Source organism: Mastigoproctus giganteus, chromosome 1 (assembly GCF_048544385.1).
Source record: "Mastigoproctus giganteus isolate SK-2022 chromosome 1, ASM4854438v1, whole genome shotgun sequence".
In the NCBI taxonomy this organism is placed as follows: Eukaryota; Metazoa; Arthropoda; class Arachnida; order Uropygi; family Thelyphonidae; genus Mastigoproctus; species Mastigoproctus giganteus.
Window position 1 is genome coordinate 194,457,600 of NC_143575.1, and position 19,039 is coordinate 194,476,638.

Below are 19,039 nucleotides of genomic sequence, written 5' to 3' on the forward strand. Positions count from 1 at the left end.
TTGACACTAAACAACACCCTTTACACTTTAGTCTTCATGGATTAATGTTGTAAGTGAAGTTCCTCGGGGTTTTGTGCTGCGTCCTTACTGTTTTCAGTATTTACTACCGACATTGATGAAAACATCAAGTTTAAAGTTTAATAGTACGCCTTGATAGAGATCTAGGTGTACTATTGCAAAAAGACCTAGAAAAGTTTGGTAGATGGGCTGAAAGTTTAACATTTATAAAATTGAAGGTACTGCATATGGACAACATAATCGCAGAATGTTGTTGTTGTTGTTTTGGTTTTTAGGAGCATTAGCAACTAAGGCTATATTTTTCCGGGGATATGCGGTGGACATTCTCTGACCTTTCCGCATCCTCCGTATTTGGTGGTCACGGGCTCGAACCCCGGTCTAATCAAGAAGCGTGTGCTACGCACTGCCGCTCCTGCCCACCTGGCTACCAAGGCGCCTAATATCAGAATAACCAACTGAGTAGAACCAAATTCAAAGTGGTGGAAATGAAAGCGACATACAGGAAATTGTACAGACCGACATGAAATTCTCCGAGCAGGCTGTTAGGACAGCCTGCTCGGAGTGAATACAAAATATTTGTATTAAAGTGAATACAAAATATGACTTTTTCTCTCATAAATAAAATTTTTGCTGCTGGAGCACGGAAAAAGAGATTTGGAATGCAGAAAGCTACCAACAATTAAATTTGGCTTTGTTATTCCTTAATAATGAAGAAGAATTCGAAGTGTTTCAATCCCAAAAGAACACAACCCTTAAACCTGAGTGCAATGAAATCTATTCAAAGGAAATTCGTTATTCCGAATAAAAAAACCCAAAAAACTTATCTAGCTACTTCTATATAATTTCGGCAGCAAAGATGAAGGACAGAATTGAAAATCTTTGCTTAGGGCACAAGAATGCGTGCGCGAGCATGTTAATACTAGAATATCCTTGAATGTCAAATCATCTGCATATATACCCCCAGGTGCTCACATCTGGTGAGTATGGACTTGGCACACCCAGGGTCCTGAGTTCGATATCATCATTCTTCTTTTTCTTGGTGATTCTCTCTCTCTCTCTCCCTCTCTCTCAGGGTAACTCGGAAATATTTTTTGGCTGGTGCAACATAAGCCTCAGGCTTCTTTGCATTATGTGGCTAGTAATAATAATAACCTATGCAGTCCCAGTGCTAACATACTCCTTAGGGATCATAGATTGGACTAACACCGAGCTGGAGGATATCACGAGAAAGACAAGGACAATGATAACCAAGAGCCGCCAACACCACCCGAAATCTGCCGTGGAGAGACTGACAATTGCCCGGGAAGAACGAGGAAGGGGCCTGATAGACCTAATTGAGTAACAGAATGCAGCAATAGTTAACCTGAAGGATTACTTCCAGAAACAGACAGCGGCACTCCACCACGCCATAAGGAAGATAGACAAGCGGTATACCCCACTCAATCTAAGCGAGGAGTCCCCCCAACCAGGAGGTACAAACGAAGCTAGAAATATGGGCAGAGAAGACACACCATGGCAAACACTACAACGATCTACATCAAAATCACATAGATAAAATTGCTTCCGATGCATGGCTCACGAGCGGGACGCTCTTCCCCGAGACTGAAGGATTCATGCTCGCCATCCAAGACCAGGCAATCAACACCAGGAACTATAGAAAATACATCGCCAAGGAGCACGAAGTGTTCGATGACGTATGTCGACGATGCCACCTGGCCTCAGAAACGATCTAACACATCACCGCGAGATGCAAGGTGATCACCCAGACTGAGTACACTCATAGACACGACCAGGAAACCAGGATAATACATCAGAAGCAAGCAAGAAAATACCAATTGATCGAAGAAAGAGTACTGTACTATTTTATTATTTTTAGGCCACCCGAATAATGAAATTCATCTGCCGTGCTGTGTATCTTATTTCTGTTAATTGCATGTGTTCTATGGTTGATTTGTCAGTTTTGCTGGACGAAAAATCCCAGTTTCTGCGGGAAAAAACCTTGCTATCTACCCCTGAGACCGACTAACTCAGCCAAGGAGTGAAAAAAGCCCATTAAAGTTCTTCGCGTCATCGACGGGATTTGAACCCGGGTATTTTCCACCCGGTGTGGGGCGGAAGGTGACGATACCACTGTGCTACCCATGCAGACAGAGTACCGTACTACAAGTACGAACCCCAGGCAGTACTAGAGACTCCATCCCACAAGCTGTACTGAGACAGCGCCATAATAACGGATAGGACAATCCCGCACAACAGACCAGAAATAACCCTTGTGGACAAGAAGGAAAAGGCTACCTATCTGGTTGACATAGTGGTACCCAACACTGGCGACCACCAGAAAACCCATGTGGAAAAAATCAGGAAGTACACGAACCTAAGACAGATCAGAGATGTGGAATATGCAACAAGTAATGACCATCCCGATCATCGTGTCAACCACAGGCATGGTGCCAAAGACCCTACATAACAGCCTAGCAGCAATAGATCTACCAGCGAACACCTACAAGGAACTCCAGAAAGTCGCAATCCTGAACACCTGTAGGATAGTTAGAGTTCTCGACCAACAGTAACGCCAGACATAACAACAACCACCCTGTGGACTTGGTAGCAATACCCGTCAGGTGGTGGAACCCCAATCAGGGAGAAATAATAATATATAAGTAACTTGCATCTGTTGAAATCTGTTTAATAGGTCATCAAGGTCACAATTGTACAATATTAGTCCTATAACTAATCCTTCTGGGAAACCCCCTGGAAGCACATTTGGTTGGTAAAATCACCCCCTCCCCACAACGGTTGGAAAAGACCTCAGTTCGAGTCCCATCAATGACGGGTGGAATTTTATTGTTCATTTTCACAACGTGGTCGAGTTTAGCATGCAAGAAAAAAAGCTTATACAGCATCAGCTAATAAAAAAAAAATAATAATCCCATTTCACTCATCCATTCACTCCAAAAGTATGTCCCTTTCTTCCTTGAATTTATTTAAGCTATCAACTTGCACAACGACAGATGGAAGTTTGTTCCAGCAATCAACTATCCATTGGTTAAAGGCAAATTTCCGCACATGCATTCGACAACTGTCTTTCATCAATTAGAGTTTATGCCTCATCAGGTTTGTAATCTGAGCAAGAGGAAGGGAAGAATCCCATCAGCATTAAGCCTGCTCAATCCATTCAAAGCCTTATACACCTCAAACAGATCACCTCACAGGTGCCTAGCCTCCAGATGCTGCAATTTACAGAACTTAAGCCTTTCTTCATGAGAGCACCCCTTTGGTCCCCTCACCAATCTTGTTGCCCATTCTCTGCACCCGCTCCAGCAACTCTACATCCTTCCTAAAATGAGGCCTCCAGAACTGTACAGTGCTCAAAGTATGGCCTCAACATTGCCTTATAGAAGGGGGATAATCCTCCTTTTCTCTGCTCATCTCCCATAAGTGGTTTCCTTCATCACAAAGAACTGACAGAATCTGGTGGTTTTCCATTCTGACCATGTTCTCAAATCAGGAGCAAGCAGATATGCACTTTATGTATGGTTTGGCAATGCTCTGAAGGCTCGTCATTTGTACCACAAAAGGTTCCCAGAACAAAGATGTCCAGACAGGAAAACGTTTGAAGGTATCCATCGCCGCCTTTGTGAACATGGGACCTTTACACCTTGTGCTGCCGACAGAGGACGACCAAGATCTACAACTCCTGAAGTAGAGGAGGAGATTTTGAATGTTGTGCATGCCACTCCTGGAATCAGCACACGCAGAATAGCAATGCAACTGTTTTTTCAATGTTCGACTATTTGGAGAGTGTTGCGAGAACACCAACTGTATCCTTACCATCTGCAATGGGTAAAGGCCTTGTCACCAGATTACCATGTGTGAGTAATGTTCTGCCAGTGGTTCTTGCAGTAGTGTGGTGTAACTCCTCTCTTTCCTGCCTTAGCAATATTCACAGTTCACATGAGACAGAATCCAAAACTTTCACAATGAGCACATATGGGCTGAGGAAAACCCACATGCAATTCTTTCCCACATCACCAACAGCGGTTCAGCCTCAACATCTGGGCAGGTGTTTTTGGTGATAAGTTATTTGGGCCCCATGTACTTCCATACTCACAGGGCAGCCATACAGAAACTTTCTGGAAAACAACATGCATGATTTCTTGGACGGCACGCCACTGGTCATTCGTCAACAAGCACACTTCATGCACGATGGCGCTCCCGCACATTTCAGCCACCTAGCCCGCAATTACCTGAATCGAAGGTTACCTGGTTGGTGGATAGGTAGAGGTGGACCAACTGCCTGGCCTCCATGCTCGCTGATTTAAACCCACTAGATTTCTTCTTGTGGTGCCATTTAAAGTCATTGGTATATTCGACTCTGGTAGCTAATGTGGAAACTCTCCACAATCGAATCGTGGCAGGTTGTGAGAAAATACAAACCATGCCAGGAATTTGGCATCGTGTTTGCGAGTCCATGAGACGCCGATGTGAGGCCTGTATTCAGACAAAAGGTGGATATTTTGAACAATTACTATAAGGTGATGTGAACAGTTAATTGTCATAGACAGACCTTCAAAACTAGGAAACCAAACATTTCCAGAACTATGTTGATATAAAATATTTTTGTCTACATATGAGGAACTCATTCCTGAAGTTATGCTGTGTATTTTTGAGACACCCTATATAATGCCTGTCTTTTTTGATGAAATAAAACTCAAAACCTGGTTTTAAGTCTTGCAAACCATCTATTCCTTACCCAAGGCTGAATAACTGGGCTATAGTGAAAAAAGCCCATAAATAACCCACTCCCCCTTCCCCAAGGATCTTCATGAGATTTGAACCTACACCTTTTTTCCATGATGGAAGAATGATGACCCTAACTCAATTGTCAGCTGCAAGAGTCTAGTTTAGCCACATAAGATTGATTCCTGGACCTCTCTACATTGAAAAAATTAGTCATTCCAAATTATTCATCTCTCTCTGTACTGTGTCCGTTAAGGACATTTGTGATCATGGTCTTCCACAGCTCTCGATCTTTTGCCATTCTCAGCAGGTCTAGACTCCGTACAATCATCCAATTGGTCAGACTACTAATATAGTTTATTTTTTGTCTTCCTCTGTTTCGCCTTCCTTCCTTCACCTTGCCTGTCATGATGATTTCCCCCACACCTTCATTCCATATGATGTGCCCCAAAAATTTCAGCTGCTTTTAGCTTATGTTCCTCAGTAATGATCTTTGCATTCCTGCTCTTTGTATTACCTCTACATTCGTGGTATGTTCAGTCCAGGATATTCTGAGCATCCATCTATAAAACCATATTTCTGTCGCCTCCAAACACATTGCCATTTCTCTGGAGATTGTCCAGCATTCACTACCATACATAAGGACAGGTATAACATAACAGTTCAAAATTCTGTTTTGTTTTCAGTGACAATTTCCTATCTTTTAGTATGTTGCCCAGTTTCTGAAACGTGGCCTTGGCCATACCAATCCGTCTTTTGATTACATTATCTGATCATCCATCTTGTGTAACACAACTCCCTAGATAATTGTATTTCTCTACTTGTCTTATGATGTTGTTCCCTATTTTCAGTATGCATTTGGGCACAATTTTCTTTTTGCTGAAAACTATGCACTCTGTTTTTTTAATGTTTATTGTTAAGCCTTTCCTTCTACCTTGTTCCACTACTTTGTCTAGAAGTTCCTGTAGTTCTTCTTCTGTCTCGGCAATGAGAGATATCGTCTGCATGTCTGATGTTGTTTACATTCTGTCCGCCAAATGCAAATCCTCCAATTCCATGTGTTCCTTTCATAATTTTCTCTCTGTAGAGGTTGAATAGGTCCAGAGAGCAAACACAGCCGTCTTACTCCCCTCAGAATTCTTATGTTCTCACCCTTGTCTTTTCCAATTCTCAGGCTGGCTGTTTGTTCCCAGTATAAGTTCCTGAGTATCCTTATGTCTTTCCCATCAATGTCTAAACAATCTAGAATGTTGAAGAGTTCTTCATGTTTCACCCTGTCGAATGCCTTTGTAAGATCAATGAAACACATAAACAGGTCTCTCTGCATTTCAATAGCCCTCTCTGACATTATCCTTATCACGAAGATAACATTTCTTGTTCCAGTGTTTTGCATAAATCCTCATTGTTCTTCTCCTATCTCCAGCCTTATTTTATTCATTATCCTCATCAATATTATTCTTAGAAGAATTTTAGTAATATTACTCATTAGGCTAATGGTGTGATGTAGTTCACAATCAATAGCCCCTGGTTTCTTTGGCAGAGCTATGAATATGGATTTACTAAGATCCTCTGGTATCACTCCACTCTCATATCTCATTTAACATCTCAGCTATTATCACAATGCCAAAATCATCCAAAGCCATTATTATTTCTGTCACAATGGCATCTGGTCCAGCCGCCTTATTACTTTTCAATCGGGATACAGCTGCCCTTACTTCCTATTTCAGTATTTCCGGACCTTTCAGGGTCCTATGGCCTTTTGGTTTTTCCCCGCGTTCATCCTGAAAGAGTTCTTCGATGTATTCTGTCCATAACTTTGCCCTTTTCCATGATTACTGTTCCGTCCTTCACTTGTATACAGCCCGACACTGGAAATTATTCATCACCATATTAATTCTTTTTTTTTTTTGCCCCTATTAACCTGTATACTTATGTATTTAAAGATAAATAAAACTTTTGGAAATATGAAAAATACTCAGCACAGTAGTAAAGGTTACAAGGTTAGAATTTAATACAGGCAAATTTCAAATTATTATAAAAAATATCTCTTTATTGTTGAACTTTACAAGATTTTTTGAAACAAAGTTTATATATATAAAAAAAAACTTAAATAAAAAAATACAAGAGATATGGAATATTCCTGGCAAACTGCCAGCTACAAATCCATGTTATGTGAGAAAACAAACGATAGTCTAGTGACTTGGTACCTGCCTTTTCAAATATTGTATTACATTAATATTAATTTTATATACATGAATGATTTTTCTTCATATATAAATAAATATATACAGGTGAATAAAAAATGCAGCAGTTTAATTTCATTATCCAGAGCATTCAGAATTACACAGTACAGTTATAAACTCCAAAAGATACATCTGTAATCGAATTTCATTTGGGCTATTAGTCACAAAGAATCCTGGAACACCAGCTTTTTCTAATGTCACTTGCTGTTCACTGACCTATAAAAAACAGACAAATAATATTATATTACATTAGCAAGCTTCTTAATTTCATCCACATGTTGAGAGTAAGTGCTACTCAATAAGTTTTAGATGTGTTTACTGACTTTTTATCTTTGTGCATGCCAAAGATTCAGCCTAATGAATGTCTAAGTTTAACCTGAAGTTTGTTGCAGACATTTTTCCAGTGCAACAGTTTCAAATTTCAGCATATTGAAAATGTATCATGTCTACCACATGGTTCTGATATTCTCCACCTAAATGATATTACTGCTGACAAAGCTGTCATTCCAGCTAAGAAATGTCATTAATCTAGGAGCCAGTTTAACATTACAGCAAATATTTAGCTGCACGTTAGTAGTTCATGTAGCTATATATATTTATCAGAAAAAATATTATAATATAATAATGTGACAAATGAATGCAATTAGGCCACTAATTTCAAAACAGTGTGACTGCAAGTCTTAAATGCAAGCTAATGAGGTGCATCTTTACCATCCCATTTGGAAAAAGGGATATTCTGTTTTTTTATTTCTAATATAATTAATAACAATCCTCCCTTCCAGCTGAAACTGTAAGTCCACAGATATTACTGCATGTTAAAGGCTTTAAGTAATATAAAATTATTGTGATTATGTGATTAATAGTGATTTTAATATTCCCTTGCCATTGCATACTGAACTTCAGAATTTTGTTGACAATCAACTCTTTGGCACAACGGCCTTTAGTTGCCATTGCTTTGTAAAAACTCCACTAACAATGTGACATGACAGGGTGACCATATTCATATAACTTCCTGATATGACAAAATAAACTCTCAATCTTCATGTTACTAATGTCAGAGATAATGATTCTCTGATTTATAATTTAAGCTCTGATTATCTTTCTTTGAATTGAATATGATAGGCTTAATGTCACTAATGACAGTACGCTGCTGCAATGCTGAGCAGGTGGGCTGAGAGGTGGCAACTGAAGTTTAACATTGACAAATGTAGAGTACTGCATATGGGAAGCAGTAACCCCAGAATAACGTATCAACTGTGTGGTACTACACTGACAGTTGTAGAGAGTGAAAAGGACCTGGGGGTAATTGTGCAGGTCAGATATGAAATTTTCTGAGCAGTGGAGATGGTCTGCAAGAGTAGCTCATGGTGTCTTTTCAATGATATATAGGAATTTTTCTAGCAGGGATAAGGAGGTGATTATCCCCTTGTATAAGCCAATGGTCAGGCCACATCTTGAGTACTGTATACAGGTCTGGAGGCCACATTTTAAGAAGGATGTAGAGCTGTTGGAACGAGTACAGAGAAGGGCAACAAGATTAGTGAATGGAACAAAGGGTTGCGCTTATGAAGAAAGGCTTAAGTTTTGAAAATTAGTGTCTGGAGACTAGGCACCTGCGAGGTGATCTGATTGAGGTGTATAAAGCCTTGAATGGTTTGAGCGTGTTCAATGCTGATGGGATTCTTCCTCTTTCTCAGAATAATTACCTGAGGAAAGAGAGTTGTAGGGTAGATGTGCGGAAGTTTGCCTTTAGCCAGCCGGTGGTTGATTGCTGGAACAAACTTCCATCTGTCATTGTAGAAGTTGATAGCTTAAATATATTCAAGGCAGAACTAGACAAACATTTGAAGTGAGTGGATGGGTGAAATGAGAAGGGTGTGTTTTTTTTTTTGGCTGATGCTATATAAGCTTGCTTTCTTGCATCATGTGCCTGTGCTAATGGTAATCTTTCTATTACTCTTTTCAGAAATGAAAAAATGCACTCCTCCATTGCACATGTTTATAGCAGTCCTTCAAATTTACAGAGGACAAGAATCTTTTCACCTAAATTTCTTAATACCACTATGGCTCATGATCTTTGACTATTTTCTTGGAATCTCCTCACTTTGGTTTCAACTGATTTAGTACTTTAGTAATATCAGTTTGGTGCTCTCTTCTATTGTGGAAGGGGGGGGACCTCTCCTTCCAAAATTGTGCACGTTTCTCCTCTAAAAATCCTGGTGGGATGTTAACCTTGACAAAGCTTCTAAAATTAAACAACTGTTTTAGCACAAAAGAGAAACTTCAGTCTTTCAATCTCTTCAGGATTATTCCAGCTCATTTTATGATATTAAAAACAAAGATTTCCAACTGTTTGAGCCAAGAGTATCCAACAACAAAAAGTTAGTTTCTGGCAAAACATCCAAATTGCATCTCCTTTTTTGTGACACTCAACAAGCTTGAAGATTGGTTTGAGAACATAAAAAGATAATCCTCTTGTATAGCAAAATAGCATTTCTCCTCCTTCCTGCCAACTTCTCATCTATTTCTACTGATTCAGAAATGGCAAAAAAGGTAATTAATATTTTCCTTTGGTAATTATTTATACACTGATTTTCTATTCTATAATTTTCCAACTTGAATATGATATCAATATTATTATCAAATTTACGAGCTTCTCTATCTTTAAACTGTTTGTAATAAAACTTAATATGTGGAAATAACTTTCCCACCAACTGTGGAGAGGCTATTCAATTTTTCCTGTCAAGAAAATGCCAGGTTGGGTACATCTAAAAGAATGTAGAGCAACTTTCTTCCTCTTTAAACTATATGGGAAATGCTGGAGTAGTACTCGCGGCATTGTGTGCTTTCGTACCACGTAATTTTTTTCATGTTTTTAAGTTGTTGAATCCATATATGTAGCATAAGTAATTTTTAAAAAAGTGTATAAATAAATTGCATCTCCTTTTTTAAAAAAAGAGGAGACACAATGGAAGAAGAGGTAGGGAAAAGATAGGAGGAGGAGGAGGAGGAGGGAGAGAGAGAGAGAGAGAGAGATATCAAGAAATGAAGTGGTAGCAGAAATGGAAAAGATGAAAAAAGATAAATTGCCAGGGTGTGATGAAGTGACTACAGAAATGGTAAGATGTGCAGGTCAAGCAGGGCTGCAATGGTTACAGAGTAATGAAAATAGTATGGGAGAAGAAAAGGATACCAAGAGATTGGAAAAGAGAACTGATTTTGCCTATATAGAAAAAAGGGGATAGGAAAAAAGTGAGAATCATAGAGGGATCACCCTGATTAGTCACATAAGGAAATTGTACAAAAGAATAGTAGAAAGAAGAGTATGAGAAAAAGTTGAAAGTAGGATAAACGAAGAGCAGAGTGGCTTCAGAAAAAGTAGATTGACCATGAATCTAATTTTTGCTGTGAAACAAACAATGGAAAACCATTAAAAGTATGGAAGGGATCCATGCATGGTTTTTTGGATATTGAAAAGGCATATGATAGCATAGAGAGAAGGTGTGGGAAGTGTTAAGGAAACAGGGAGTAAGAAAAGTCACTGATAGAGAATATTAAAAGTCTATACAGAGAGACTGAAAGCTATGTGAAAAAAATGGTTGGAAATATAGGCTGGTTTGAAATTAATAATGGACAGAGACTATGAATAGCAGAGATACACTCTTCCTCTGCTGTTCATGCTAGTTAGTAACGTATGATATAGCAACTGCTGTGGAGAAAAGGATTGGGACAGAAAAAAATTAACATGATGATGTTTGCTCATTTGTTGATTTATGGGGATGAGGAGAAGTATAGGAGCAAGTGGAAAGCTGGGTGGAGGAGGGTAAAGAAATACAATTTAAAAGAAATACATCACTAAACTTTAAAATTTAAAGTTTAGTGATGCTTAGAGTAACACAATGAGAATGACAAGGAAGGAAGGAGAGGAGGGGATTAATTTCTTTATTGAGGTAAGGAGATAAAAGAAGTGGAAAGGTCAGATATTTAGGAAGTGCAGTAGATAAAGAAGGGAGAACTGATAAGGAGATATGTAGAAGAGCAGACCAATGAAGAATGTTTTATAACTATGTAAAAGATGTGGTTTGAAGAAAGGAAGTACCTGAGAAGTGAAAGATGAGAATTTATAGAGCTTATTATGTACCAATAATTACCCATGGATTGGAATTATATAATGCATATTATCAGAATGCAAGTGATGGAAATGAGTTTCTGAGAGGTGTGTGCAGAAAGCCCAGGACAGACAGAGTAAGAAACATGGCCATTTGGGACATGTTGGAGAAGAACAATTACAAGAAATGATTGATAGAAACAGAGTGAGATGGTTTGGCCATGTAAAGAGAATGGAGAATAACAGACTGCCAAAGAGGATGTTAAGAAATGAAAATGGAGGGTAAAGACCAAGGGGAAAGGCCGAGAAGATAGCAAGAAGAGGTGAAGAGCGACTTGGAGAGAAGCTTTTGCTAGGAGGGGCTAGAGAGAGAGAAATGGTGGGAAGGTAGGGCTAAATGGAGAAGACTGGTTTTGCTATCAACCCAGAAAGAAGTTGGAATGACAACAGATAAGTAAAGTAAGTAGGTAAGTATAAATAAAAAAATTCCAAATTAAACTTTTCTTAAAGTTAAAAACAGTTAAGTGTCTTTAATTGCAGTCTTTTGTTTTCTTAGAGTTTTGTTTTTGAAATTTCATTAAAAAAAACAACTAATAAAGATATTTCTTGGATATATCTATATAGAGAAAACTCTATATAGATATATTTTATATTTCATTAAAAATTAGCAAGCAATATCTAATTTCATTCATACCACAGTGCCTCTAAAGTATCAGTGTAATACTGCACTTAGGTTCAGACATTTTTTTTAAAAACTAATCACTAAAGACATGAAAATATTTTATTTTTAAAATTCATAAAATTTTGCTGATCAATAATAAAAAGACTGGAAAGAAATATTCGAAAATAGGCAGGTAGCTTGGGACTGTGTTACAGCCCCACAAAACTACGCAAGGTTTACTTTATTCTGCTACCACTTAAAAATATTGAATGGCATAAAAAAACATGCGGCACATTTCTTATGCCATTTAGTACTTCAGCACTTAAACTTTTTTGACATGCATATAGGGGAGTTATGCAAAACCCAACTAAGCAAATTTGATCTGAATTTGAAATAGGAGTCAGTTAGTTGGGAAATCATAATAATAAAGGGATGGAGAAATAAGAGCTTACTGTACAATCCTTACAGAAAGGACAGAAGGTAGGGAAGAGGTTATACTTTTGATCAAGAAGCACATAGACACAAACAATATGACCAGCAGACAGGAAATGTCAGTGTAATATGAGGCACTGTAAAATGAGTAAGAGCATGTTAAGACCAAATGACTGTGATTATAATGAACACCTATAAAGACAAACACAGCGGGCCAGCAGATGAGAATGTCCGATTAAGGACTTTAATTTTCCAGATATTAAATTGAACTAATGATTGGTTTCTTACTTAGTAGACCATTTCCGGATTTTCTAGATGACTGCTTTCAATATTAGCATGTAAGGTAGCACAAGGGAAAGCAATATTCTTCTGGTTATCAACATGGAATTATTAGAATTATCATCAGAATTATCAGAATTAAGAATCTTCAAGTGAAATTTATTCAGAGAAATAACTACTATCATGGAAAATTTATTTCTCTGAATAGGAAGAGATTTTCACAGGGGCAATTACACATCTTTTGAATTCTTGTCAGTGGGTTGCTATTACTAATTTTAAAAAAAAAATTAAAAAAAAAAAAAAAAAAAATATATATATATATATATATATATATATATGTAAATGGTAAAAGGAAATGACTGTGATAAGTTCAATGAATATCTGTAAAGAAAACTAAGTAGGTTAATTGATGAGAATCCAAGCATGTTATGTTTAAAGAAGTAATTCTAGAAAAAATTGCTAAGCTTTTTATACCAACAAAGAGGCATTACCCAAGTTGCAGACCAAAATGGATGTCAAAAGAAGCAATGAACTTAGTGGCAGAGGAGAGGAATGCATGAGATAATAATAAATTATAGGAGAATCCCAAATCTTACAGTAACGATAAATTAATCCCAAATGAAGTTATTCAGGGTTACACATGCTTAAGGTAAATTACGCGAAGTTTTTGGCTAAGAATGCAAAGAATTCTTTTATATAAACATTTTATATAAAGGGACGAACCCAGTGGTGAGCTATAGTGGGCTCGCAGAAGCCCATTTTTTTTTTTTTTTTTTTTTTTTTTGAAAACTTGCGAGCCCATTGTTGAGACGATCACTTATTTTACAAATGAAATCCTGAATGCAATTATTGAATATCCAGAGCCGAAACTACGGCGGGGCAAGCGGGGCCCCATCCCCAGCGTTTTAATGGTGAAATTGATCAGTTATGTATTTTAAAACTGCTTCATTTTTGATTTAATTACAGTCGGACTTGAATTCCCCTTGGTAATTACATTTAAAATAGTTTCCATATAATGAACGGATTATGAGAGACAACTTTGTATGCATTGTTCTCACCTCTGGCCTTTAGGCAATTTAGGTAAATTAGAAAGCACAAATTAATGATGAAAGGGATTACCGTGAAACGGTAATCCTTTTCATCATTGTATCCGTAAAACCTATGCAGTATCCGTATAGTGGTATCTATACGGATACTATCCGTATCCGTAAAACCTATGCAGTCACATACTGAGAAGCCGCCCTAGTCAATAAGCTTGAAATAGCCAGTCAGAGGATTAAGAAGATTCCTGACATGGATAGCCTCTGGTCAGCATGTGTTGTGGTTCCCCTTTACTCTGACAAACAGCATTTTTTTTTGGAGAAGTGAGTGATCCACGCCTTCCAGTAAATTTTTTTTTCCTGTCTACGTTTATATGGCCAAAGTAGCTGAATATCCATGCGATTCTGACATTTTGCATAGTATTCAAACAACTCGTGACAGTAGCAACACGGGGGGGGGGATTGAGGCAACTAAGATATTATATTAACTTTACGAAGATGAAATGTTGGCATATTTTGAAACTTTGTTGAGGCTTTCACTGTGTAGAAAACATTCTAAAACATAATGGCATACAAGCAATAATAAAAAAAAAACAAAAAAAAAAAATGTTGGCATATTTTGAAACTTTGTTGAGGCTTTCACTGTGTAGAAAACATTCTAAAACATAATGGCATACAAGCAATAATAAAAAAAAAACAAAAAAAAAAAAAACTGTATGCATTATATCACCAATCTCCAAAAAACCAGCATGAATTAAGGATGATTGCTAAAGAATTTGATGTGGAAACTATAAAGATCAGTTGTGTGTTCGGGCCACGAAGGGTAGCTTGTGGATGGCAATTGAGGGTTGGAGGAATTATCCCGCTTTGTGCAAACATTTTGAATCAGAAGTTAAATATTCCGGATTACTAAATTGACTTTTAAATCTGGAATTTCTTAACCATTTAGCACTAATGATCGACAGGACCTCTCTTACCTTTCAGAAGCGTTACAGAATAACTATGGTAAAAGCAGATGATTTAATTATTCGAACTATCAAAGCTATTGCTAATTTGAAAAATTCTGAAGGAAATTATGAAGCTAAAATTAAGAGCATGTTGAAGTGGAAAGAATTTGAAGGAATCAAAATCGAAAGAAAGAACACATTTAAAAAATTACCTAGTGACAAGTTATTAAATGCATTATTTTATCCTTAAAGGATAAGTTATTAATGCAACAGAATGATTTTAAATTAAATAAAGAAAATAATGATTCCATTGACGACGATGAATTGAAAGAAATTTTAAAACATCCGCTACCTGAAATCATGGAATATGAAAGAACTTTCATCTAGGTGGCAAGACGGTGAAATCTGAATAAGAAATTTAAGTTTTCTGATAAAATATGAAATAAAAATTAATGATTTTAGAGATTTTGTCAAAGACAGTTTATCTTTTGAAATGAAATCTAATGAAATTCCCTTTTCAATTAAGAAAGCCAGAAATATCTTTGAAACCACTGCGATTAGCAGTTTTGAAGCCGAGCGTGCTTTCAGCGTAATGAATAATATAGTGTGAATGAATGAATGAATGAATAACGTTGACAGTTAAACATGCAGTAGTAACTTCAGGAAGTATGATTGTGATGTCGTACTATTCAAAAATTCTAAAAAGTTAGAACTCTAGACACTATCGTATCCAGGTAGCATCATAAGGGAAGGCATGACAACCAGGTTTTTAAGTTTTTTTTATAGACAGACTTAGGAACATTATACACACACTTATACGCATGGTTAAGGGGGTAATAAGCCCCATCTGTCCCCCCCCAAATCCACCCCTGACTTGAGATATCATATTGGTCACGAAAAATGCATCACGTGCTCTAATACACTACTAGTAGTGTGAGCGTGGCAGTGTGAGTGTCTGGTGGAAGCAGCAGATTCGACTTCCACCAGAGGCGCTTCCGTGACCGATCAAATTTACTCGGTAGAAAGTCAGAACAACTGTGAGCCCATTGTTAAAATATTCACAGCTCACCACTGGATGAACTTACTTGATATCAATGGTAACACCACTGATGACACTCAACATGAATTTGAAAGTGTCTGCAATTCTGCCCAGGCACGATAGGAGGGAGTATATGATGAGAGCCTTGTCGATCAATTCGGCCCTGGAAAGATTGTGCAAGGCTCAAGGGGTAGAATTTTTTTCAGCCTGGACTGTACTTGTTAACAGGAGAGACTGCTTCTACAGGGATGGGATACACTTAAATAGAAAGGGTGCAAGAATATTTGCTGATGCTATCGAGGCAGTGTTAGGTGGGTCGGAAAACTGCTAGCTTGGGGGGAGACAAAGATGAATAGATTAACAGTAGCCACTGGCAGAAGTGAAAGAGATTCTTGCACTGCTTCTATTGGAATGAGCAGAAGCCTGAAAAACAAGATGCAGGATATTTCAGAGACTGCCGGGAGTCATTGCGGTACAAGTAAACACATGGGTTGTGTTAGAGTAGCTAAGAATAGAAATAGGTGCATGTATACTTGCATGTACACCAATGCTAGGAGTTTAGTAAATAAATTTGATGAATTTAAGGTATTGCTCAAAACATCAAAGGCAGATTTTGTTGGGATATCAGAGACGTGGTGTCACACAGATATAAGGAATGCAGAACTGGAATTTGGGGAGTACAACGTCTACAGAAAGGATAGACTGGATGGGAAGGGAGGAGGGGTTATGCTACTAGTTAAGAAATACATAAAATCCAAGGAAGTGAAGCCAGTGGACAGTGCAGTGTCGAGTCAGTTTGGTGTGATATAAGCATTGGGAGATCAAAATTGAGAGTAGGAGTGTGCTATAGGCCTAATGACTCTGATGAGTATAATAAGAAACTGTAGAGGGAAATAGAGTGGGCCAGTAAATCAGAGTCTTATAATGGGAGATTTTAATTTCCCAGATATTGACTGGAATTTGGGGGCTGGTCACTCACACACTAGCAAGGCTTTTGTGGATTTACTGGATGATTGTTTTCTACATCAGCATGTTCGGGAGGCAACTAGAGGGAGGAATACTCTTGATTTGATTATCAGCAGTGATTCTTCATGCATTAAGAATCTGCAGATAAATGAACCACTAGGTGGCAGTGATCACAGTGTGCTGAAGTGGGATTTACTCAAAGAGGTAACTACCATTAGGGGTAAAGGGAAGGGTTATTGCTTTCGTAAAGGCGACTATGATGGACTGAGACTGTTTAAATTCTATTCAGTGGGACCAACTGATGATGTTACCAACAGCAAATGCAAAATGGGAAGCATTCAAAGAACTTATCTTGGAAGCTACTAGGCTTTACATACCAACTAAGAAATATTGTTCAAGGTTTAGGCCTAAATGGATGTCAGATGAACTGATGAGGCATAGGGCAGAGAAGAAACATGCATGGGATACATACAAATTAACACATGACACAGAAGCCTATGATAGATACAAGTTGATCTGTAACCAAGTTACAAAGGAGGTTAAGCAGGCGAAGGCAGATTATGAGAAATCTTTGGCAAGGGATGCAAAGAAAAACAGCAAAGAGTTCTTTTCTTATGTAAACTCTAGAAGGAAGGGGATGAATCAGATTGGTCCACTTGATATCGATGGGTCAACCGTTGATGATCCTGCTCAGGTAGCTAACAAACTAAATGAATATTTTGCATCCACATTCACACATGAGGAGTTATTTAGCGAGGGGAAAGCCAGAGGTGTATTCAACTCTAGCAGTAAGCTAGAGAATCTTGTAATAACTGAGAGTAAAGTGGAGGAGAAATTGTTGAAGATAAACACAAGGAAGGCACCCGGGGTGGATGGGATCTATCCAGTTATATTAAAGGAGGCAGCAGAGGCAGTAAGCAAACCCTTAGCCATAATTATGAGAGCTTCCTTGGACTCAGGGGAGGTACCCACAGACTGGAGATGTGCAAATGTGACCCCAATTCACAAAGGAGGATCAAAGGCTGACACAAGTAATTATAGACCTGTGAGTTTAACTTCTGTTCCAGGAAAATTAATGGAGGCACTAGTTAAAGAAGCACTGCAGGATCATTTAGACAAGACTTCAGTTATAGCTCAGACACAGCATGGTTTTGTTAAGGGGAAGTCTTGCCTGACCAACTTGATTGGATACTATGATGCAGTCACAAAGGAACTGGATGCAGGGAATAACTTTGATATTATATACTTGGATCTTAGAAAGGCTTTTGATACTGTTGCACATGGAAGACTGCTGCACAAATTGGAGCAGTGTGACATTGGAGGCAAATTGCTGCTGTGGATAAAGGGGTGGCTGAGGGGGAGAAGACAAAGAGTGGTCATCAATGAACACTGCTCGTCATGGACTAATGTTATTAGTGGAGTCTCTCAGGGCTCAGTGTTGGGTCCATTATTGTTTTCTGTATTCATAAATGATATTGATGATGGTATATCAAGCTTAATGTCGAAGTTTGCAGACGATACAAAGGTAGGCAGGGTTGTCAAGGACACTACTGACACTATGCTGCTGCAACAGGATCTGGAAAGGTTGAGCAGATGGGCTGAGAGGTGGCAAATGAAGTTTAACATTGACAAATGTAAAGTACTACACATGGGAAACAGCAACCCCAGAGCAACGTATCAACTCTGTGGTACTACACTGACAGTGGTAGAGAATGAAAGGGACCTGGGGGTGGTTGTGCAGGCAGATATGAAGTTCTCTGAGCAGTGCAGACGGGCTGCAAGAGTAGCTCATGGTGTATTGTCAATGATATATAGGAATTTTTCTAGCAGGGATAAGGAGGTGATTATTCCCTTGTATAAGGCAATGGTCAGGCCACACCTAGAGTACTGTATACAGGTCTGGAGGCCTCATTTTAAGAAGGATGTAGAGCTGCTGGAACGAGTACAGAGAAGGGCAACAAGATTAGTGAATGGAACAAAGGGGTGCTCTTACGAAGAAAGGCTTAAGATTTGCAAATTACAGTGTCTGGAGACTAGGCACCAGCGAGGTTTTTTTTTTTTTTTTTTTTGATTTGGTAGTTGTTGGCGCATCGGCTTCTGTGGCCATATTGCACCTCCCAAGGTTTTTGCAGTACTCTGATCCAAGCCCGAGGAGGGAATCGAACCCGCGACCTTTGGGTTGCCGGGCAGGTACTTTACCCACTCGGCTAGCCCGGTCGGCACCACCGAGGTGATCTGATAGAGGTGTATAAAGCATTGAATGGTTTGAGCATGCTCAATGCTGATGGGATTCTTCCTCTCGCTAAGAATAATCACCTGAGAGGGCATAAATTCAAATTGAGGAAAGACAGATGTAGGATAGACGTGCGGAAATTTGCCTTTAGCCAGCGAGTGGTTGGTTGGTGGAACAGACTTCCATCCCTTGTCGTGGAAGTTGATAGCCTAAATAAGTTTAAGGCTCAGCTGGACAGATATTTTGAACGAACAGAGGGGTGAAGTGGAAGTGGTTTTTTTTTTTTTTTTTTTTGGCTGATGCTGCATAAGCTTGCTTTCTTGCATCAAATGC

General features: G+C 38.5%; 1 protein-coding gene across 1 annotated transcript in view; it reads right to left on the bottom strand.

The window, feature by feature from the left end:
- Positions 1 to 7,069: 7,069 nt before the first annotated feature.
- Positions 7,070 to 19,039, bottom strand: part of gdl (gonadal protein gdl) — a 55,232-nt gene continuing 43,262 nt past the window's right edge. The window contains exon 5 of the mRNA XM_090383801.1: positions 7,070 to 7,217. Within this exon, the coding sequence (XP_090239927.1) occupies positions 7,080 to 7,217 (138 nt within the window). The 3' untranslated portion in view covers positions 7,070 to 7,079. The remainder of the gene's footprint in view (positions 7,218 to 19,039) is intronic.